The sequence below is a fragment of the Hibiscus syriacus genome, unplaced genomic scaffold, assembly GCF_006381635.1.
Source record: "Hibiscus syriacus cultivar Baekdansim isolate YM2019G1 unplaced genomic scaffold, ASM638163v2 tig00111059_pilon, whole genome shotgun sequence".
NCBI classification, from domain to species: domain Eukaryota; kingdom Viridiplantae; phylum Streptophyta; class Magnoliopsida; order Malvales; family Malvaceae; genus Hibiscus; species Hibiscus syriacus.
This window is the reverse complement of record NW_024062966.1, coordinates 1,775,344-1,799,832: the sequence shown is the minus strand read 5'-3', so window position 1 is coordinate 1,799,832 and position 24,489 is coordinate 1,775,344. Positions and strand designations below refer to the sequence as shown.

Here is a 24,489-nt window from a genome sequence, read left to right as displayed (position 1 = left end):
AAATAAAAAAAATGTTATTTTTCAAATTATTGTGTTTTGATTAAATTATGTTGTTATTATGAAAACTATACATATTGTTTCTCAAAACCATATTTTTCAAAAGTTTCTCAAAAACTTTGCCCATTAGGATTGATTTAGAGAACCTTGAAATATTGAGGACTCAATTGAGTTTTGGGATTAATTGAGTTGCATACATTTGTTTTAAAATTGCAGGTTATTCTATCTATTCCGATTTCCTTCACCATGTCAAATCCTAAACGTCCTAGGTCTTCATCTAGTCGTTCTAGTCGTCAACCAAATCCACCTCCAAATCCTCCTTCTATTCCAATTTCTAATCCCTATCCCACTGATCCTAACTTGACTATTCAAAATTCGTGTTTTAATCATCCTGGGTCTAGAAATCACCGATTTTGGTATTATCAATATTTCGATTCTTACAAAATCCGGGAAGAACGTATTCCTTCTCGTCAAGCTATGTTAGCTATCGATTTTAAATATCTTCCCATTTTACAAGAATGGAAATTTGATAAACTATTTGATCTTGAACCCATCGTTTACCATCAACTTGTTCGTATATTCTACTCTAATGCCGTATGTGTTAAAAACCAAGCTGAAACCGAAACCATAGGAATTCGTTCCTACCTCCTAGGACAATTCTTATATATTGACCCAGCATATATAGCCAATACATTTGGATTAGATAATGATGGTATTTCGAATGAAAAACAAATTTTAGGTTCTCGTTATAAAAGAAGAGATAGTGCGAGTGTCTTAGACCTACATGAGCGTTTTCTTCATCTAATGATTTCTTGGTGGTTTCGACCATCCGGAGGTCGTTATTCTACTCTTAGAGCTTTGGATCTTTGGTGGTTACATTGTTTCGAAAACCGTATTAAAATTAACCTACATCAGATTATTTTTGCTGAAATTATTGAAACCGTAAATCTTGTTCCTAACAAGAAACACTGTTCATCTCTAGTTTACGGTTGCTTTTTGAGTAATCTGTTTTCCAAAGCTGGGCTTAGAGTCGGTCTAGATGCCGTTTTTCCTCTTAAGAAACAAATAAATCTCCTTTCCTTAACGAGAGCGGGATGGGTAAAGAACAAAGAAACCGGTGAATGGGTTCAATCTTCTACTCCGGGAGCTAGTTCTTCACAAGCTCCACCCGAAGCTGACGAAGATCCCGAGCTTGAGAAATTAATGCAAGATATCGATGAAGCCGAAGATGAGCCTGATCAGCCCGAAGAGCAGCCCGAGGAGCAAGCACAACAAACGCATCAAATGCCTCCATATTTTCAATCCTTTATGGAGACATTCGATTTCCGATACGCTACCATGGACTCGCGCTTTTCCTCTACAGAGTCTCATTTATCCACAATGGGAGCTCAACAATTAGAGATTCTTCGGGAGATGCGTGCAAACAATGAATCAACCAACGCTCGTATCAATGAACTAACTCATGAAATGACTGCTATGCGAGCCCGTTTTCCTCCTACCGATCCGGATGCTTGATTTTATGTTTAGCTTTAAAACTTTGAACAAAATGAATATTGTTTCAACATTTTGAATTGTTTGATTTTGTGGATTGTTGGATTTTGGATTTATGGATAGTGTGAACTTATATGTTTGGTGTTTTATTCATTTTTGCATCATTTACATCATCATTAGCAATATGACCAATTTTGCCATATCACATTATTTATGAATATTGATTTATGAAACTAATGGCTAACCTCTCTTTTGATTGTGATCTTAGCAGCTTAAGCTTATAATTAATAAATCAATTGGCTAAATGATTTTCAAAACCTTGTTTTACAATGTCTTTTTAATTTAACAAAAAGGGGGAGAAGAATAAGTGTTAAATGTTTTACATGATAAATTGAAGAAGTGTTAAAGTAAGGGGGAGTAATTTCAAAACTTGATTTCAAAAATCTTAAAATTACTAAAATGTTTTGTTATATCAAAAAGGGGGAGATTGTTGAAACATTTTAATATTTCAATATAACAAATTAAGTTAAATGGATTTTAAGATTTTCCAAATGATTTTCTAAGTATATTCGATATAACTATTCGATATCAAAACATTACTCCAAATATTTCAAAAATCATTTTTGATCCTTACTTAAGTGTAAAATTAAGTTTAATCATAAAACAATTTTAAAATAATTTTACAAAGTATTTCGAACCAATTCAAAGCCAAAAATTCCAGATTGCTCAGAGGGAACCGATTCCCCCCATAGGAGGAACCGATTCCCCCTGAATGGTTTGGCTCCGAGATTTCCAGAATGCTCGGAGGGAACCGATTCCCCCCTGTTCAACGGTCGAAATATTTGAATTTTACACTTAGGGAACCGATTCCCTATGAGGGGGAACCGATTCCCCCCACGCTCCAAGCTGTTTTATAAATGTTTCACACTAAAACGGCTATAATATCTTTTCTAATCATCCCCAACGTTCAGAAGTGATCCAAGGTGTATTTAAGCAAGCTTAGAAGCCATTGATCAAAAACAAGAAACATCAAGCAACTAGAATCAAGAGAGAATCAAAGAGAAAGCATCAAACCTCAAGTTTGAGCATTTCAAAGCCCATTTTCATTCAATATTCATTTTGCTTTCAAGAACACTTTTTGTGCTCAATTGTATTCATCTTTGAGTGTTCTTTTCTTTGTTCTAGAATTGTGCAAACATCTTACCTTGTGAGGTTTTCTTGTAAGCTTGCAAATTTGTAATCTTCTCTTTGAGAAAAGAGTGTTCTCAAGAGTAGGGGTATACTCTTGAGGGAATTGTAAGGTTATCTCTTTGGTCTCAAAAGAAAGAACAAATTAGTGAATTTGTTGGAAAATCCTTAGTGTGGATAGCTAAGGTAGTGGACGTAGACTTTGTTTGAGAAAGTCGAACCACTGTAAATCGCTGTGCAATTACTTTCAATTTTCTGCAAAAGCTTCCACAAAATTTTTATTGCCAATTCACCCCCCTCTTGGCCAATTTCGTCATTCGATTAACTCAACAGAGTGGATCCCGAAAAGATTAAAGCCATTCTAGAATGGGAAGTTCCAAAGAATGTGTCAGAAGTTCGAAGTTTTCTGGGGTTAGCTGGTTATTATCGAAGATTCGTTAAAAACATTTTGATGATAACTTTACCCTTAACTAAGTTGATAAGGAAATATGTAAAATTTTCTTGGACACCGGAATGACAAGAAAGTTTTGAAATATTAAAGAAGATTTTGATAGAAGCTCCAGTATTGGTTCAACCTGAATCTGACAAGAACTACGTGGGTTATAGCGATGCGTCCCATAATGGTTTGGGATATGTATTGATGCAGGAGGGCAAGGTAGTGGCTTATGCTTCGAGACAATTGAAATCGCATGAGAAGAACTATCCAATACATAATCTAGAGTTAGCAACAGTAGTGTTTGCTCTTAAGATTTAATGTCACTACTTATATGGTGAACGTTGTTATTTATATACCGATTATAAAAGCTTGAAGTAATTGATGACCTAGAAAAAATTGAATTTACGATAGAGGTGATTGGTGGAATTTCTAAAAGATTATGTGATAGTGGTATTTCATTTCATCTGGAGAGGGTGCAATATGTGCATAATTAAAGCTTAAACCATCATGGTTGAATTGAATTAAAGAGTTACAAAGTAAATATGAAAAGTTGTTGAAGAAGTTGCAACAAGTAAATAAAGAGGAGATGAAAGATTATGAGATCAAGTCTGATGGGAATCTGTATTTTGACTATACACCCTGGTGGAAACAAAAAGTATATGGATCTCAAGAGTCGATAGTGGTGGCCTAGAATGAAGAGGAGTATTACGTAATTTGTATATAAGTGTTTGACTTGCCAGCAAGTCAAAGCTGAGCATCAGGTTCCGTCAGGACTATTACAATCAATGTCTATTCCTCAATGGAAATGGGAGAATATAACGATGGATTTTGTGACGGGGTTTCCTTTGACTCCGAACAAAAGAGATTCTATTTGGGTTATTGTGGATAGATTAACTAAGTCAACTCATTTCATTCCGGTACAAGCTGATTTCTCCATGGATAAATATGTTGAACTGTATATCAGGGAGATTATACGACTACATGGTATACATGTTTCAATTGTTTCTGATCGAGATCCTAAATTCACATCAAGGTTTTGGAAGACTTTGCATGGAGCGTTAAGAACTCGATTGAACTTTAGCACAACATTTCATCCTCAAACCGATGGACAGTCAGAGTGGACTATCCAAATTATGGAGGCTCTATTGAGAGCCTGTGTAATAGAACTCAAGGGATCGTGGGAAAAGTACTTATCACTTGTTGAATTCGCCTATAACAATAACTACTAGTCAAGTATCAAAATGGCTCCCTATGAAGCTCTAAATGGAAGAAAGTGTCGTACACCCTTGAACTGGTACGAGCTTAGGGATCAAGGAGTTCTTGGTCCTCCTAAGTTGATTCAGGAAGTCGAAGAAAAGGTTCAAGTGATTCAGAATAATTTGAAAGTGGCAGCTGATAGACATAAATCATATGCGGATCTGGAGAGGAAATAAATTGAGTTCCAAGTCAGAGATAAAGTATTTTAAAGGTGTCTCCATGAAAGAAGGTGTTGAGGTTTGTACGAAAAGAAAAGCTTAGTCCCCGGTTTATCAGACCTTACGAGATTATTATGATAGTGGAACTTATGGCATACCAATTAGCTTTGCCACCTGAAATGGAAAAGATTCATGATGTGTTCCACGTTTCAATGCTTCGGAGATATAGATCTGATCTCTCCCATATTGTAACACCAGAGGAGATAGAGGTCCAGCCTGACCTGACTTATGAAGAAGAACCGGTCCAAATATTAGCTCACGAGGTGAAACAATTAAGGAACAAGAATATTCCATTAGTTAAAGTATTGTGGAGGAATTATAAGGTAGAGGAAACAACGTGGGAGCGTGAAGAAGACATGAGGAATCAGTACCCCAATCTCTTTGTGCAGTGAAAATTCAAGGACAAATTTTCTTAAGGGGAGATTTGCAACATCCTCAATATCGGGTTAGTGACCAAATTAAAAAACTTCAGAATTTAGTGACTAAAGTAGATAAATTGAAAAGTTTAAGGACTTATATGGAAATATTGTGTAGGATTGAATTGCAAAGAAGGGTGAATAAAAGGACAAAATGGTCATTTGGTTAAGAAAATAATTAATTTTGGTAGTGGTTATATTTAAACCACGTGGCATTGAAGGAAGGCAAAAAGCAAAGTCTCCAGAAAACTCTCATTCTTCTTCTTCTTCAGACGTGAAAGATAATTGAAAAATGTGAGTTCCTTGTTAAGTGATTATTCATTGAATTTAAGTTTGTTTTATGTTCTTTATATGATACTTAAGCTTAAAGAAAACTTAAGTTATCTTAAAATCAAAATATGAGGGAGTTAGGAAGGATTAAAGATAAGAGGGGGATAAGTGAAATCTTATAAGAGAGTTCGTAAATAAAGTTTGAGACTAGAATTGACTTGTCATCAACTTAACTAAGAAGTATGAAGTGTTAGAATAGAAATTAGAACATGTTAGAAATTTGGTAGGATTCTTAAATTCAAGATATATAAGGAGATTTTGAAGATAATGATGTGTTAGATGAATATAAATTGGTTTGAGTATGTGTACTTAAGTTAAGTGTATAAAAGGGAATAAGACATGAAGGATTTAAGTTGATATGGGTTAATTTTTGGGCTTAAGAAGTGAAATCTAGGCTTTGGGTATCAATTCTATTTCATCCAGTATCGATACTACAAGAGTAAAAGAATGATTTTTGGTATAGGGGTATCGATACTGGTTGAACAATATCGATACCATAAGCTTGAATTTGTCGAAGCCATCCATAAGGTATCGATTCTTGGAAGGTAGTATCGATACCAAGGGTACCGATATCATAAGGTCAGTATCGGTACCAATTTTTGAAACAAGGATTTCAAATGCAAAATGGGTATCGATACCAGGCTTGGTATCGATACTCCAGCTAAGGAAGTATTGATACCCCTTCAGGGGGTACCGATACTACTTCAAATAGAAATTGAAATTTATGCCTTTTTTTAATCTAAGAATTAAGGATCGAATCATGATAATTGGAGTGCTGATATTTATATAATGTATGATTATGTAGATATCGAACATAAGCGAGTTCCAAAATAATCGAAGAACTAAAAACGGTCGAGAGAGAGATAAAGTTCTAAGATTGATTCGAATCAAGTGAAGCTAAGGTGAGTGCATACCATAGTTAGTATAGATATTGTTTTATGGAAATAGACTTGTGATAAGTCTATTCACTATATTTGATTTCATTATTTCATATTCATATACATACATATGTTATGATTATAATGAGTATGTGCATAACTCATACATGCATTAATATGATATAATATGTGATATATGCAACCATAAGAGAACCAATTAAAATTGTGTATTATAATACAAGTGATTATATGTGTACATGTACAGTATGTGATGTATTTATATGAGAATTGATAGAAGAGATATGAAAATGTGACATGATTCCATATTTATGCCCATGTTATGTGATATGAGAACTGTAGGTATAATTGGCATGCCAAGAGTCGAGGGTTCTATGTGGTCCTTTGGGACATATATGTAATCATTTGGAACATATATGTGGCACTTCGGTACACTTATTTAGTCCATTGGAATATGTATATGGTTCTTAAGGAGTGGTCCTTCGGGACATAGTGGTCCTTCGGGACAAGTTTAAGTGCCCCTAGTGGGAATTTATATGAGCTGTGGTGACAACATATGTGCAAAACCTCAGTGTACTCACGTACCTCAGATTCTCAATAATGTACATGGGTATTCCAAAAGATAAAACTGAATTAAAAACCTCATAAGATGATATGTTTCATTTGTGCATTTTGTAATTTTGCATGTTATAGTTGAGAAAAATATATGCAAATGGTAAGGTTATTATGGAATTTATAGAAGTGCATGTTTCATGAATTTATTGTTACTTGTTATATTATGCCTCACTAAGTCTGTGATTTAGTGTGTAAGTGGTTTACACGTATGTACCAAGAAACAAGAAGATCATAGTTAAATGTTAGAAAGACAACATCTTCATTGCAGCGATCAGATCAGAAGTGATTTAAAACAGTATGTCATTTTGTTATAATAATTATGTTGGCATGTAATTACAATTTAAATCATATGTGCTCTGATCGATTTTGTAATCATTTTGGTGGTATTTATGTAAATTATAGTAATGTTGGTTTTAATAAAAGTTTTAAATTTTATGAGATTTTGTAAAAGTAAATGTTTTGAAAAGTTAGATTCGTATCTGGGTCGGATACGGGTTGGGGATGTTACATTCATGGAGAGAACAAATAAGAGAGGAGAAATTGGTTCTCCTTGTCTTGTACTCTTGCACCTTTGAAGTATCCAATTAAACTTCCATTAAAAGAAATGGAGTAACGAGCAGCAGTAAAACAAGCTTCAATCCAGTTTATAAAAGTCCTTGAAAGTCCAATAGCAGTAAGAATAGCATAGATAAAGTCCCAGTGCAGAGAGTCAAAAGCCTTATGGAGGTCAATTTTCAGTGAATACCTTGGAAAAATAGTCTTCCTACCATAGCCTTTAACCAGTTCCTGAGCAAGAAGGATGTTGTCAACAATGTTCCTTCCTTTAATAAAAGCAGTCTGATTAAGAGTGATAATATATGGTAAAAGACTTGTCAATCTTTTGACCAAGATCTTTGAAATAGGTTTGTAAATCACTGAACAACAAAAGATAGGTCTAAAATCCTTCACCTTGCTTGGATTAAGAACTTTAGGCACCAATGTAATAGATGTTGCATTGAAAGCAGGCAGCATAAAAGAATCTTGGAAGAATTATGTAACAACAGCAACTACATCATCACTAATAATTGACCAGAATTTTTTGAAAAAATAGGGAGTGAATGCATTAGATCCTGGGGCTTTATCATTTCCTTGACAAAAAAACGCATCTTTGATCTCTTCCCTCGTTATTTCCTTAACAAGGCCAGTGGAAGCTTCAATAGGCATGGAGCAATGGAGCAAATCTTTTAAAATATTTGGATTACAACTTTTGACTAATTCGCTATTTTATTTTATTTACATACATCCTTCAAATTTTAAATAATAAATCGTATCGACTGACATAGTATTATTCGTTTATAAATGTCATATAAAATCAGGTTTTAACACCAGAAACGAAACTCATAAAAATATTCATTTAAAGGGTTAAAACTACGAAGGAAAAGGTTAGACAAACATAAATCATTCAAAGGAAATATAATGAAATTTCCAAATTGAAACCTTACAGACAACCTACTCTATATGTACCAAAAATTTTAAGTGTGCATGTAATCACACGATGCCCCTTTCTTGCAGTGCCCATTTTCATGGAATTTGCACACTCTCTGTCCTTTAAAGGACGACCTCGAAGAACCACCTCCACCGCCAAATGATGATTTGCCTACTCCAAGGTTTTGCTCCACCAAAACCGGATTCACCGCCCTGAGAGCTCCTATCTCGTTGATCCAGAAACTTGTCGCAGTTGTGATTTAGTTCATTTCCCCACATGCCGCCTGTATTTCTAGACGGTGCTGCGTAACCGGGATTCACACTTCCTGGTGCTGCTCCTTGACCTGGTGGAACCCATACAGGGTTTGCATTATTAACAATGTTATTAGGTCCTTGCCTAGGTGGTGCCCATCCTTGCATTGTATTCCCAGGACCAGTCCAATCTGGATTTGCATTCCCTGGCACCTGTCTTTGGCCAGGGATAGCCCAATTTTGTAAAGGATTAACAGTAGCTGAACCCTGAAAGTTCATATTTGTGTTTGCAGGGTTCTGATTTCCTGGTGCCTGTCTCAGGGTAGCACCCTGGTTATCTGCGACGGCCATGCCCCAAGGTAAATTGGGTGAAGCAGGAAGCTGAACATTTGACTGAACAGGAACGGCAGGCCTCCAAGAATCCGATGGCATCATACTCGGTTGACCAGGAGTTGGAAAAACCCCCGTGGGATTTCCTGTGCTGAAAGGAGCAGGAAATTGACTGGTTTGTGATGCACCATTCCAATGGCCATAAGGAGCAAGTTGAGCAGGAATGGCAAGTGAAGGATTTGGTTCTAGCTTCTGAGTTGAAAGCATTCCACCGTTGAGTTCCAGCTGCAGGTATGGAGGATGCAGAAAATGATTCTTGCCTTGAAACTGAGACAGAACCCGCTCCATGAGTTTCGGCAGATGTATTGTGGGAACTCAAAGATTGAACCAAATTCTGGATAGACGCAGCTGCATTTTTTATATCAACACCTAGATTAACTGAAGCCAGAGCATTGACCTGTCTCATGTGTGATTCACTTGACACCATCGTATGCGAATGCACTATAGCAGCAGCAGGGCTCCCACTCTCTGGAATAACAGTGGGAGGTTGCAGCCCAACTGCACCCCCTCGGAATGAATTAGCTACTGGAAGAGAACCAGATGGCTGCACAGGGGTAGGAGACCATTTGTTTTCAAATGATTGTCCCCTATTCCCACCAGTGGGTGTTTGGTTTGGAGTGGGAGAGGGTAGATTTGTGTCAAAGCCCCATGTATCTCGAGAATGCTTCGGGATATCAAGTGAAGATGGACCAGGTTGAGCCGGCGAACCCAAAATGCGTTGAGGACTGCAAGCTACATGATGCTGATCAAGCCTTGATCGTTCTCCAACTTGGCTTTCCATTCCTTGCTTCAAGGTTGCTCCAAGAGGATTCCCATACAAGGCCATTTGACCCGTTGGCAGTATATTATCTACTACCGGGGGAGGGACTTTCTGAAACTTTCCAGCCAAGGCATCCTTCAAACGTATAGAATCATCTTGTGTCTCATTAGCTCTCCATATTTTTAAATCGGCAGGGAAATATCCAGTGTTACTCCACTTCCGTAACTGTACTATCGAAAATGGTCCTTGAATTTTACCAGATGGATCCTGGTAATGCCACATTTTCTCTGATTCATTAATTTGGCTAGTTACTCCCGTGGATGGAGGTGCAGGTGAAATTTCTGATGCAACCTTCAAAGATGGTTCCTGGATTACAACAGAGTGGATATTCCTTGTCCCAATTTCTGAACTCAAAGCAGTTTTTGGCTTGCTCCAACTATTTGGTTGTTGTGTTTCCTGTGCAAGACTCCATGAATTTTCATTACCCGTTTCACTAGCTCCGATAGAATCATCCCCTTTGCCTGTAAATCCTTTACCAGATACGTTCCTGCTTAATTCCCGATTCAGGCTAGAATAATTTCTGTTCCCACTCCAAGAATCAGTTGAACTGTAACCTCCTTTCCTTGGAGAAATTGGTTCTCTCCCTCGCCTGCTAAAACCACTACCTCTTGGCCTCAAATAATTATCTGTATTAACCAAAAGATTATCTAACACAAAAGACAAACAAGAGATAAAAAGAGGACATAAAAATTTTCACAAGAAAAAAGGACCTTGTTTCTTATCATCTTCCTCCTCCTCTTCTGATTCGTAACTAGGATCCATGTTGGGGTCTACATGTATCTCAGGAAACTCCTCTAATCTACGGTGTAGCTCTTCAGGCGTCTTTAAAACCTGCAGTTTCTCTACACATTCTCTAAGCGTGAACAAAAGTCAAGGACTACGATGAAACTGAGAATTATTTCCATTAAAAAGAAATACATGATGCACAGACAGATTTTAGATGATCATTTAGTGTATTCATTAAAAATTATATACTTTATGGTTACAAATTATAATAAATCAGCAGGCACTAAAATCACGAGCAAAGGATATTCCTTTCTACGTCCTAGATCACTGGCTCGATCACGAAGATGACTGAGGCGCGTAATCTCCGATTCTAACCACTGCATTTTGATAACAGAGAAATTTTGGTTATTCTTTTTTAATAACAAAAACTGATATGATACTACTCAAGCAGATCAAATTCAGGATTAAGATCATGATCCTTTTTGCATATTATTCATATTTAAGAAATTTCTTTCTTTTTTCATGACTTCCTTTTTAGTACAAGGTATCATATTTAATCAGGAGTACCCAACAGAAAAAGTGGCGCTTCATGATTTTCAAGATCACAGAATACTGTCTATATATATATATACACACATATATGATAACCTTAGTTCAAAAGAGAGGTATTTACATCTTTGACTCTGACTGCCTGGATTGCCATGGCCTTTTCCTGTATATCTCCCTGCAGCAATCGATAAATTTTGTAAAAATAACTCCAAATGAAATTTAGAAGATGTACAATGATAAATGTGGGATAAAAAATGAAATATGATAAAACAAGAAGTGAAAATTACCACAGTCAGCCGGTTGATAAGTCCACACTTGATGCTCTGACGCAGACGCTTGCATTCATCCTAATAGATTAATTTGCTTAGCATATTCTTAACAAAAAACAACAACAGTTTATAAATATATAATCAAAACAAAATACTGCCAGATCGAGATTCCAATATACATCTCATAATACTACCGATATTGACACTTTTTATTCCATATGAACTGGAGAAATAGGATTTCCATATTTACAAGCAAATAAAATAAATTAAGCAGGCTTCAAGCTTCTAGTGACAAATTTTGAATTTTTACTAGTACATGTATTTGGCAGGTTTATAGAAAGGGCGGACTATTTTTATATCCAATACTTTCTTTAAAGGATCATATTGTACTTTAGTCAGAGAAAGGGACAGAGAACACCATCAAAGATACAAATAGTCAATAACGGGAAAAAATGCAATTCCACACTCAGCTAATAGCTACCTCAGTGAACTCTTGATTTGATATAATATCAATTGATACTGCCTCCGTCTTATTCAAATTTTGAATGTCTAGTAGAAAATCAGTTGTTCTTTTGCCAACTCTATATGGTTCAGCAACTTTGCTTGTACCTGTACATCAAATCATTAAGTTCAACAATCTTGTGAGATTTTGGTATTTGTGTTGAAGTAAAAACATGCAATGGTAGATGGTTTCCAGTTATTTACCAACAACTTGCACTAGCCTATACAAATCTTGCTTTTGACTAGCTCCAGATATTCTTATTCTCACAAAAGAATCGACAACCTTGTCATGGAACGTTTCAGTATCTTCAAGCAATTCCTCTACCAAATTTCGTCGCAAATAAATTAGACTAATATTATGCATATCAATGGAAGCATAATCCTCCACATTCAATTGAAGTCCCCTTGCATCACCCTTCTTACGGGTTTTACGTTTCTTATCTTGTCCAGTCTTAGTCAAAGCATCAGAGTTCCAATCAGCCTCGAGTTGACTAGCTTCTGCATCGACAACACTCCCTTGGAAATCATCTGTCTGAGAATCCTCCTTGGTGAAAAATATGTGAGGATCAAGAAGATTTAACATTTCAATATGCCCCACTCTCGGTTTCCCAAACAGACTCTTAAGCCTTGCGTCACAAATGACGTAAGACTTATTGCGACGATCTCGAAGCTTGTACTTTTGAATGTAGTCCAATATAAGTTGACTGAGCTCCATTCGAGATAAAACAGATTTGTCCCCATTTCTCATGTTCATAACAACTTCCAAGAGCTCTTTTGATGCCCACTCAGCATTTTCATCTGTAGATGCCCCTTCATCACTAGCTGCCACAGTACTTGGTGAATCATCCTCCCTTGCACGTGCCTTTGATTGACTCCTAGTCTTCCTTCGCTTAGAAACAGTTACTTCCACATTCCCAGAATAATTATCGGAGTCGGATCCTCCAGCATCATTAAAACCATGTTCCTTAGGTGATTCCCGTTTGGCAGCACCTTTCCAGGGATTTTTCGCCAGAGCAAGTTCATCTGAAGATATAGATAACCTCTCTTTTAGATCAATCCAATAATCCTTAAATAGATATTCCCAGCTACCTCGGTCATCAAAATTTATTTGTGCCTGCAAAAGCAACAACAAATATAGAGGATAACCACAAAATGGAGAATTTCCACCAAATTGGTAGCGAGAGAGAGAGAAGCCACTAATATATCCCAAAACCCCAGACAAGGAATGAATCAACAATTATATGTGAACAAAGCTACAAAATACTTAGTTATGAGTTATGACTGTTGAATATATTTATTGTATGACAAGGAAATATTGATGCATGTTTCTTGATTACCCTCTAGTCTCTCAATCTGAAAGACTTTTAACATGTGATGTTCTCTGGTGGACACTCTCCAGTCTTTTACAAAGGAACTAATCAACAAAATACAGAAACTATTGAAGAATACAACTGAAAACAATGCCAGTAAGAAGGCCAAGAGGCTTGCATAGCATCTAGTTAAGATGCATTGACTACTAGTTTTCGAAGATTATGGAACATTTAGCGCAACATAGACCCGAAACAATCCATAACGAAGCATAATAGAAAGCCCTATCAAGAAACCAAATAACACAACCCCCCCCCCCAAAGGGTGAAAAAAGCAACACCTATAGGCAAAAAAGAGCTCAAGAACAATACTAATCATTTTGACATTATACAAGGAAAGAAAACTGATGCTATGAATTCACCTGTTACATTTACAGCTTACCATATGAATAACCCTATTAACCTAAAAAAATAATCAAAAGAAACTAAAATTTGAAACACAACAAATCAAGACAAATATTCTAAATATCAAATTCCCACTAACAATTAAAATCATGGAAACCTACTTGAAATACAAAAGACAATAGCCTAAAATATTATCAGACGAAACTAAAATTTGAAACACAATATATCAAGACAAATCGAGAAAATGCAGAAATAGTTTCAACTATCAAATTCCTACGACCAATTAAAATCATGGAAACATACTGTAAATACAAAAGATAATAGCAGGAGACACATTCTCAATGCATATGTGACTAAATACAACACATTCGTGTTTGCAATGTTCAATAATAAAACAATTAAAGAATCCATCAAATGCAAAGATAAAAAAAACTAAAATAGAATGGAAATAAAATAACAGTATAATAATATCATTTCTTCATTTACCTGCTCCTTCCTTTCAATCAACATGACAAGATTCATGCATGACTCACAGAAGCCTTTGTTACCCCTAACACATAGGATTACATCATCTTTGATGCATCCCTTGCATAAGGAAAAGGTACATGTGTAACACATATAATGGGCATTCTTCTTGCAATTGCTACACAGATGCCAACCTAATTCAAAGAAATCATAACTTGAATTAGAATAGAGATGTAAAAAGTAATACAAGACATTTTCTCTGTACATAAAAATCAAAAGTTGAGAAGTGTAAATTATACATAAACATTAAGCAAGAATGTCAACGCATCACACCACAGTGTCAACTAACATATTTTTTAACTGCAGCATTTTAACAGAAAGTAACAGCAAACAAGCAGTCACGTTAATAGGCAAACAAGAAGACATTCCTGAATGCACATTCCACATCTTGAACAAGAACACTTGCATAAAGAATTCTAAAAACATTCCTGAATGCACATTCCACATCTTGAACAAGAACACTTGCATAAAGAATTCTAAAAGCTTATGAACCAGTCTTTCTTTCTTCAGACAGGAAAAAAAAACTGCAGACAAATACAAGCTGCAAAAATGGTATACCCTTAATGTGAATATTTTAGTATACCCTTTTTCACACTTTAGAATGCTCGTCATTCTTTGATGATCCCAAAGGGTATAACAAGCATATAACATGGTTGTCACTCGGTGGATTATGCCACAAAAGTTAGCTTATCCCACCGAATGCATCCCGAAATTGCATAACCAGTTCTGTCAACTGTCTAGGCCATTGCTCATTCAAGCCAAAAGATCCATTTTCCATTCTAGTCTTTTTCTTTCATTTTTCACACAAAGATTACACTCCTCAGTCCTCACTGCATCTTCTCATACTCATGAGCATCTAAAAGTTAAGCTTTCTCAAGGAAACGGACACTGATTGGAACTATGAAAGAAGACTATAAAAAATTCTAAGAAAAGACCCAAAAGGTTTATCCAGTGTTCGTAGAATAGTAATCTCTAGTCCCATAATCATTTAACACAAGTTACTGAAATTGCAAGTTCTTATTCCTTTTTTGCGCATAGTTTAAACAAACAAAAGAGAAGCTGGTTGGCTCAAGTAAAGGGCATTTAGGGCAGATCCAAATTGCCTTTTGTAAAGATAGCTACAAGCCATTCGCAGTCGTCTTTACATCAGAAAAAAATTGATCAAAAGACCAGTGCAGCATCCATGGCACTCCTGAAATTTCAACTGTACATAGCAGTAAGCAAATCACAAATTTGAAGTTGCTTGGCCCCAAATGCACAATTGCACACAAGTGGATATCTGTCACTTGTACATGAAATTCAATCAATTTGCAAGTTCCAAAACCGAGGTGACAATTTCCTGCTCACTTATAAAGTCAAAGTACAACAGTTGCATGGTTCTGCACTTATTTCTAAACAAAAAAGGCTGGTAACCAAGCTCTCCAAATCTTGATCAGTTGTATTACAAGTATAAACACTGACGTCACTGGAAAGCTCAGCCTTCATGGCCTCAATTTAATATTTATCCCGGGAGAAGGGCATCTGATGACCAAGAGATGATTGCATTCCAGGACAATAACTACAATGTGTAGTTTCACTACAAATCCAAGCATTGCCACTTGCCAGTAGCCATTGTCTTGACTTGGAATGATAAGTGAATCCTAATTGCTACAGAGAGATACTACACTTCAAATGTTCTTTTGAGCGCCATTAAACCAATTTGAGGAGAATGCAAAACTTAATGGTGTGCTGGGAAAAACTAAACACTGAACTTCCAGTGCCTTCAGAAAAGCCCACTCCAGCAAGTTTCACTGTCATTTACATCAAACCGACGTTTTGCAAAGATAAGAAGTAACAACTTCAATAATGGTGCAATTGAATGCGAAAGGAGAAAGGGATGTCAGAGTTCAAAATTTCGGTGAATCCTAATTGCTACAGAGAGATACTACACTTCAAATGTTCTTTTGAGCGCCATTAAACCAATTTGAGGAGAATGCAAACTTAATGGTGCTGGGAAAAACTAACACTGAACTTCCAGTGCCTTCAGAAAGCCCACTCCAGCAAGTTTTCACTGTCATTTACATCAAACCGACGTTTGCAAATAAGAAGTAACAACTTCAATAATGGTGCAATTGAATGCGAAAGGAGAAAGGGATGTCAGAGTTCAAAATTTCGGTGCTCATGTTCCTAAATCGGCATCAGCCAGCTAGCAAACATCAATTCAATATACTTGAAGTACAAAACAAAATAGCACCTCCATGACAAGCAACGTACTGGTTCATAAGTGCCAGCTAGCAAACATCAATTCCACGAGTCCCTAAATAATCTCAGATATTAGAAAGTAAGAGAGTGCAATAATACGCAACTTACCACAATTCCATTTACCCCTTGATTGAAAGAAAGCATCATCACGACCAACACAAGCAGAATGGTAAGCCTTTGGGCAACCCCTAAGGAGGAAAAACAACAAAAAGCATAAGACATTTAATATACATATACAACTTGCATGAGAATCGGTTTTGGTAGACTCACCTGCGGTCACAAAGCACAAGGCCACCACCATCAAAGCATATGAAACAGACATCCTCTTCTGCCTTCTTCTTAGATAAAGCTTTTTCCTGAACCTTAGTACTTGAAATCTTTCCCCGCTTCCTCTTGCCACCACTAGCTTTTCTACTATCCTCTATCTCCTCCGTGCCCTCGGTCTGCTCTGCTGCCTCAGTTTCCAACTCTTCCGTCATGTCTGGCATCTCAGTGTCATCTTCTGCTTCCATTACCTCTGCAGTATCTGTTATCTCGGTCTCAGTCCCCTCTGCTTCGTCAACATCCTCTTCTACATTTCCTAACTGTGTATCTTCTTCGTCATCCATTTCCTCTTCAATTACAGGGTCCTCCTCGGCCTCATCCATATCCGTACCTGCTGCCCCTACATCATGAATATCCTCCATATTTTCAGTTTGCTCAGGCACACTATTCACCATATTTTCTTCCATCACAGGGTCCTCCTCTGGCTCGGCCATATCAGTACTTACTTCCTCTACAGCATGAATACCCTCAAAAATTTCAGTTTGCTCAGCAACATCATTTACCCTTTTTTCTTCCAAAGTTTCACCTTTCTCAACCATGTGAGTACCAGTTTCTCCCGCAACCTCAGTCGGAACTGCAAGATCAGCTACGGGTTTCTCCAGAAATTCACTTTCCTCAGCAATGTCATCCACCCTAGTTTTATCCATAATCCCACTTTGCTCCACCTCATTATCAACCAGTAATTCACTTTTCACAGATACGTCAGCCACCTCTCTTACCTCCATAATTACAGTTTCCTCCTTAACCACGGTTTGCTCTGTTGAATCATCCACTTCTACTGCCACAGTTGTTTCTTCCTTAACAAAAATTTCCTCCGTCGCACCATCCACCTCTGCCTTATCGTCAGTCCCTCTTTCACCCACTCCGTCAACCAGCTCTTTCTCCTCTGGAACATCTAGTCGGTCATTTACGTAATCAGCTACCTTTTGCTCCACCGAGTTACCCGCTTCCTCAGCCGACTCAACAACTTGATGCTCCGCCACAGAAACCTCAATCCCTCCAGCTGTTACTCTTTCATCCAACAAATTAGTCTCATCCTCCATTTTGTCCATCACATCATCCACTGCTGCATCCTCCACCAATTCAGCTTTCTCCCCTTCCATACGGCTGTCCTCTCCATCACCACCTTCGTTATTACCATCAACCGGAGAAGAACTTTTAAGTTCAACAGCAGCATCAATCTCGTGCTTCTCCTCTCCAACGATGGAATCCCCGCCGCCCTTTTCATCACCAACCGCCACCTCCAAATCAGCTCCCTTCCCCTCATCTTCCTCTTCCTTTCCAGCAACAGGAGACGCCGCTGACGTAGCAGACTCGAGCTCGGAACGTGACTCGGCTTTTTTATTCTGTAACTCGGAGTCCGTAGCTGTAGTCACCTGGGTATCGTCAAATTGAACGGAGGAATCGACATTGGGGAAGTGGTGAGGCTCTTCTTCCTCGGTATCCATACAAGGAAAAATAAAATCAAATGATTTGCAAAATTAAAAAGCGAGTGAAACCCTAGAGATTGAAAGCCCTAGGGTTTTGAGTTCCGGGTAAATCGGGCGTCGTTTTATCGTTTAGTTATTTTTAAAAAGAATATTTTTACTTAACGAAATGAAAAGAATCGGGGGGAGAGAGAGAGAGACACGGCGTCGCCGTTCGCAGAGATGAAATGAAAACGCTAGTAGAAATGAGGTAGCGATTATTTTTACTCTATTGTCCTAACGTCAAATGGTGTAATGACGAATCTGTTCTCATGGGCCTTTGATAATTCAATTCAATCCATCATCCCAATTAGGTTTGCCACTGGAATTTGGGCCTTTCTTTGGCCCATGATTGTTGAGATATGAGTTTTTACCCCTCATTATTTTGTAATTTTAATATAATGCTATTCGACTGATTAATTAATTAATTTAAGTTAAATATTATAAAAATTCACCGTACAAATGATCCTTTCAATTTATTGCTCTGTTTATAATGTTAGAATTTTAACCTAAACGTTATTTAAAGTACTTAACGCCACAGTCAACTAAACAAACTACTAATAAATTAACCATTATATACATTTAAATTATCGTTATTCATCATAACTTTTGACTCCAACAAGTATGACAATTACTACACTATTTTTATTAAACAATTAGTACACTAATTGTACCCAATACTGAGGTTCTAATAAAAATAATAACAATATATGGTTTCAAATAAAGTATGACAACTATTTTTTTATTAAACCATTAGTACATTAATATCCAAATTCAAAGGTCCATTAATCATCTAGTGTTCCAAACCTTCAATCAGAGGCATGGTACTAATTAAAATCAACTTAAGCTGGCTGGTTGCATCCTCTGTAATTCACTAGTACCTCCGAAGATATCGATCCAAATACCACCCCGAAGGACACTCATATTTCCACGACTACGACCAACACCACCTCGATCTCCTATCATGTTGCCTTTTGGGCAATGCCTAGCCACATGGCCAGCTACATTGCACATGTTGCAGATCGGGTCATTTGTGCACTCGCGTGCCAGGTGACCTGGCCTCCTACAGTTGTTGCATGCCTTGTCATTCGAGCAGTCAAGTGCAATATGACCTGATTTATGCAGTTATTGCATAACCTCACATCCCCAGGTGGCATTGGAGGTGCTGTGCACTCTCTGGCCTGATGTCCAGACTTCCCACAGCAGCTGCTAGCAGTGTGTCCAGGCTCATGGCAATTCCAGCATAGAGACTTGGTTGTGCATTCCGACGCAATGTGCCTGTTTAAACGGTTCCTGTATGGTTAGAACGTCCAAAATTGCAAGACTGGAAAAAAAGGCAGCACAGCTGGCCTTACAGCTCCATCACAAACACACTACAAGATTATTACTCATAAAGCATAGAGATGACAAAGAATTAACGAAAGTTTCCTATTACAATTAGTTTAGTTGCTTCAAGTACTCATAGCTCAAAAGATCTATCGGATTCAGCTTCAACTACAAGGTGGGATGAAGGTTCCGTACCCAGGAGAATACAATTGTGACAAATTGCCACATTAGGGCACTCTCTGGCAAAGTGACCCGGTTCGTTTGCAATTCTTGCACAGATTATTTTGCCTGGAAAGAAAAGAGAAGAATTAATAATCACACTACTGACATAAAATATTATACGCATTAGAGCCACATAGATCTAACGAATACCCTATTTCTGAGCAGTAAATTTGAAGTCTATATTTTCAAAAGATAAAATAAAAATTGAAGTCTACACTCTAGCACAAAGAAATATAGAGCCATCAATCATCATCTTGCTGAAGCATAAAGCAAGGATCATGTTATAGGTTCCTTTTCAGTCTGAAACTGAGGACAATTTATCCAGACCCAAATTGTTTTAACTCAACCACCATGACATAAAACACTAGAGAAACATGGATTCTTTTATTTATGAAACCAAATAGATTCACAGATGTTTTTCTACGTTGATTTATACCTAATACTTTTTAAGGGAGAAAAGAAAACAGTCTGAGAACCATGCATTAACACATTTTCACTCAGGTTACTTAACTATCTGAAGAAAGCAAACTAACTAAATGATTAAAAGTTAGAAAACCTGCAACCCCGACCAGAATCCCTCCTGTATGATGCGTTACGGTAAGAAAAGCGATCAGATCTGATCTTACGACCCATGGGACTCCTGCTTCTGCTTCGGCTCTTGCTGTCTGAACTCATGATCGAACTTCTGCTTATCAACAACTACCACCACTGATCAGAAAAATGAAACACCACCACAACCAACACAATAAATGCTGCCGCCTCCTCCCTGTCCACAGTTCAACCACACCCCTATCATCATCCATGAGCCAGCCATATCAAAACTCTCACTATTACCTTCAAAACATAAACACCAAGTCTCAAGAGTAAAACACACATGACAGCCAACAAGAATCCATCTTATATCAATTACAGGCCACAGAAATCAGCACCGAGTACTTGATGACCCCACACCTCAACAAAATTCCACATTAGAAGTTCAACCGTCTCTAACAAATAGTCATTACCCCAGCAGGATACATCAGGCCCAGAACCCCACAAACAAACACACAAACTCAAATTCACAGCGATCCATTCTTTCTAGACATAAAGTTCCTTGGCCAGTATCCCAGAGATGATTAAAAGAAAAAGGAGCGACATTGTTAAACATGAAAAAAGGGAATGGCTGATCGAAGAGGAGCTTTAGCGTCTATAAGGAGAACTGTTGTGATTCAAAAGAGAAAACAAGGAGATTGAAGAGAAACACATAAGATGTCACAATATGCATGGGAAACATGCTTCTAATTTCTCTCTGAGACTGTCAAATATAATTGTAGCAGTATAATGTAAAAGCAATACAATAGTTAAGAAAGTGAAAAGAGGGACAATCAGAACCTTTTAGGTGGTTGAAATAGAATTGTGTGTGTGTGGGTGTGCACAATGAATCAAATGTACAAAGACATTTGTCAGAATGCTCTCAAAAGATTAGTGACTTTTTATTATGTATGATACTAAAGTGGCAAATAATTAAAATCCATTTCCGAGTTTAATAACCAACACCGAACTGCCTTCTCAGTTCCCTCATCTTCTGAAAGTAGTTCTCATCTGGATTCACTCTTCTTCCCCATAGAAGAATCTAAACCTGGCAACAAGCATCCTCTCAGTACAATATGAGAAATTTAAACCTTTTTTTCCTTCATTTTACATGAAATCTGGAAGCAGTTATGACAACCAAAAAAACAAACCATTTTAGACAAATTCAGTCCCTAACATCCCACATATTGTATGCTGCACTCAGTAAGTCCCGTCCATAACAAACCACCGGCCTCTAATCTCCCCTCATTCATCCCCATTACCAAACAACACGATTCGGGCATAAGTGTCATCAACCTAGTCATGCCTCATAAAAGGAAAATCCAGCTGACGCTTTAAAAATATGAGAAAACAACTCAAAGAAACAACAAATGCAAGTCAATCAACGAAGTTTAACCTCTTCCGACATCAAAAAGAGCGAACCCTTCTTTCAACTCTTCGTTATCTAATTTTGCACATCCTCTTTAATTTCACGTTGTTTGAATTTGTAGTAACCCATTAACGCGGTAACAAACCCAAAGCGCTCCGAAAAGCAACGATTGAATATAAAAACTGAAGAATGAAGATATAACTTAAAATTATCAGGGTTCAATCATAATTAGAGATGGACATAGGTAGGGTTTTTGGTCAATCCGACCCGACCCGAGAGCAAAGAATCTTCAACCCGAGATCCGATCCGACCCGACCAAAACAAGATTCCACCCGACCCGATATATAACTTAAAAATTTGATCCGACCCGATCCGAAATAATAAAAAAATATTATTTTTATTAAATAAAAGTTGTGACTTAATTGAAAAAAATAATATATAGAGGGGTATATTGTAATTATTCCTAAATATATAAAGTAAAATTATATATTTTTTGGGTCGAGTCGGATATTTTTCACCCTAAATCCAAATTCGACCTGACTCGAATCCGAATTTTTTTCTAAAGAAATCTGACCCAATGGGATCGAATTGAGTCGGAACCCATCAGATTCGAGTCCCATGCTCATTCCTAATCATAATTGCATATGTAGGATAAAGAAATTAAATATAAAAGGCGAGAAAATCCCTAACAAAAAAAAGAACACAATATCCAAGGAAGGGTCACTCTACAATGAGTGATATTCATTGAAATACACCATTAATAATAATAACAAATATTTCTAAATTAATTTTATCTAACATTTAATTTTAAAAGTTATAAAATATACATTAAATTTTAAATTTTATTAAAAAATAAATAAAAATCATGAAATGTTATTAAGGGTTCAAATAATATACCGAATTAATGAATAATATCTTATTTATCCCCTCAACTATACCTAAAATTTCATTTTTAATATTTTTAACATTTTTAAGTAATAATTCTAAAAAATTAAAAAAATTAATTTTTTTTAAATATATGAAATAAATTACTTTTAAAATTAAAAAACATTTTTAAAAAATCAGTTATCAAACAATGAAATTAATTTTTTATTAAGCAAATATTATTTTATAACTAATTATTTATTTAATTGTTTTTGTATTTATAAAATAAAAAATTTATAATCTTTGACGTTCAAAAATTTATATTATCAAATAATAAAATTATTTTTTATTAATGATGTTATTTAAGCATTTAATTTTTTTCAAAATGTAATTTAAAAATCATACATTCATAATATTATAATATCGTATCAAATAATTTTTAATTTATATGGTACAAATTTAATATTTATAATATAAAATTAAAAGATGATATTTATTTTATCTATATCTATTTTATTTTTAATTCAATGAACTTAATCAATTAAAATTAAGTGTAAAATTAAATTTTAGTTATTACTGAAGGGTCAAATGAAATATTTTTAATAGTTTTATGCTTATTTTATAACAAAATTAAAATTTAATATTCATTATATAACTTTTAAAAAATAAAAGTTCAAAAAACTAATTTTAATATAATTTAATAACTATTATAAACTTATTCTTATAAAATTAGTGATGAATTATAAATTACACGTATTCTAGAATTTTCCGTTCAAGAAAATAAAATGGATGTCCCTTTTTCCTTATATGTATGGGATAAGGCGGAGGTAAGATAGTAGGCTACCCCTAACACTAGGTTGAGAGCAGCTTCCGTAAGAAACCTCCGAATTATGAAATACCCTCCGTGAGACTCGATCCCACGACCTCAAAATTAAGAACCTTGTGCTCTACTAACTGTGCTCTAAAAAAAATGGAAGCCTGACCGCGGTGTAACCGTTCTCTAAGGTTGGAAGCGATAATGAAAGATGGTTCACGTGATGTATAAAACGTTAAAAAAACAGAAACTGAGAAAAGGGAAACTGCAGTTGTCACCTCCAAATGATTTGTTTATGGCGTTAGAACGTGGGGATTTGGCGGAGGAACAGTGCAAAAGCGTGAGGTCGGAGAATAAATTACCTCGAAGATGTTATTTTCACCCTCATTAAAACAGTTAGAGCTCATGTATAGAGTTTGATTTTTTTAAAAGAAAATTAAAAACACTAAGAGCATACTCAGTATAATTATTTATTTAAAAAAATAAAATAATCAAAGGTAAATAAAAATGATTAAAAATAAATTAAAATTTAAACTTATATTTTTCTTTTAAAAAGACAACCAGTAATTGATTTTTGGTCTGGTTCTCAAATGTCCCTGATATAATCACCAATTTGTTGTAACAGTCCTTCAGGCGGTCTTAGGTTCTCGTCTTGACTCGGATTGAGGTGATGAAGTCACCACCAATCTTTTTGAATTAGGTAGATGGGGCACCTCGAACTTACTATTTTACCAGATCTACATCTTAAAAAAATTATCGAATCCGAGAGTCGTTTATAACCGATAAAAGATGAGCACCCTCGAATTGTCCTTTTGGTACCACACTATTATATGATTGTCTTAATTGTGAAAGTTGAATTTAAATGAAAATTTAAAAGTTCAATCCGAGTTACTTACATTTAAAGAATCTTCGGGGCTAAAAAAATGTTTGTTAAAAATAAATAAAATAAATAAACAATCCTATAAAACAAAAAATTAATGTATCCGTATAGATATATAAATAATACAATTCATAATTAATTAAAAAATAAATAAAAAGATAAAATTTAAAATACATATAGAATACATAAATATAAAATACTAAGTAAGTAAATAAATAAATATATTATAAAAAAAGGAAGAAAGGGAAAAAATATGGGAATATTTTAGAATGATGAATTAAAAATAAAAAGTAACTTAGAATCATCTTTGCAAAGAATCTAAAAACATATCAAATATAATGAATATATAAAATAAGAAAAG

At 35.9% G+C, this 24,489-nt stretch overlaps 2 protein-coding genes across 3 annotated transcripts; both read right to left on the bottom strand.

Annotated features, from left to right (window-relative positions):
* Positions 1–8,313: 8,313 nt before the first annotated feature.
* On the bottom strand, positions 8,314–18,238 carry LOC120151534 (zinc finger CCCH domain-containing protein 19-like). Its single transcript, XM_039163952.1, is given in 12 exon segments — positions 8,314–8,475; positions 8,477–9,151; positions 9,153–10,396; positions 10,481–10,629; positions 10,803–10,873; positions 11,170–11,220; positions 11,333–11,392; positions 11,796–11,923; positions 12,020–12,929; positions 14,014–14,186; positions 16,402–16,481; positions 16,564–18,238. Coding segments are annotated over 12 exon segments (5,163 nt in total). The 5' UTR covers positions 18,066–18,238; the 3' UTR covers positions 8,314–8,355.
* A 778-nt stretch (positions 18,239–19,016) lies between these two features.
* On the bottom strand, positions 19,017–23,495 carry LOC120151529 (cellular nucleic acid-binding protein homolog). Of its 2 annotated transcripts, XM_039163948.1 has the most exons (4): positions 23,412–23,495; positions 21,673–21,677; positions 20,188–20,400; positions 19,017–19,361 (listed from the first exon to the last, which is right to left on the bottom strand). In XM_039163948.1, exons 3-4 carry the CDS (start codon positions 20,304–20,306, stop codon positions 19,085–19,087), a joined length of 396 nt encoding a protein of 131 aa, XP_039019879.1. In that variant the 5' UTR covers positions 20,307–20,400; positions 21,673–21,677; positions 23,412–23,495; the 3' UTR covers positions 19,017–19,084. The 2 variants fall into 2 exon arrangements, 1 of the variants encoding a protein (XP_039019879.1); XR_005518624.1 differs by lacking the exons at positions 21,673–21,677; positions 23,412–23,495 and adding an exon at positions 19,605–19,697 and having other exon boundaries at positions 20,188–20,800.
* Between the last annotated feature and the right edge of the window lie 994 nt (positions 23,496–24,489).

Bases quoted from the DNA above. Each gene is read 5' to 3' on its own strand.
- LOC120151529 (XM_039163948.1), bottom strand. From the start codon at position 20,306: ATGAGTTCAGACAGCAAGAGCCGAAGCAGAAGCAGGAGTCCCATGGGT. The intron at 19,362-20,187 runs GTTTTCTAACTT...CCGTTTAAACAG, and splicing joins GATTCTGGTCGGGGTTGCAG to GCACATTGCGTCGGAATGCA.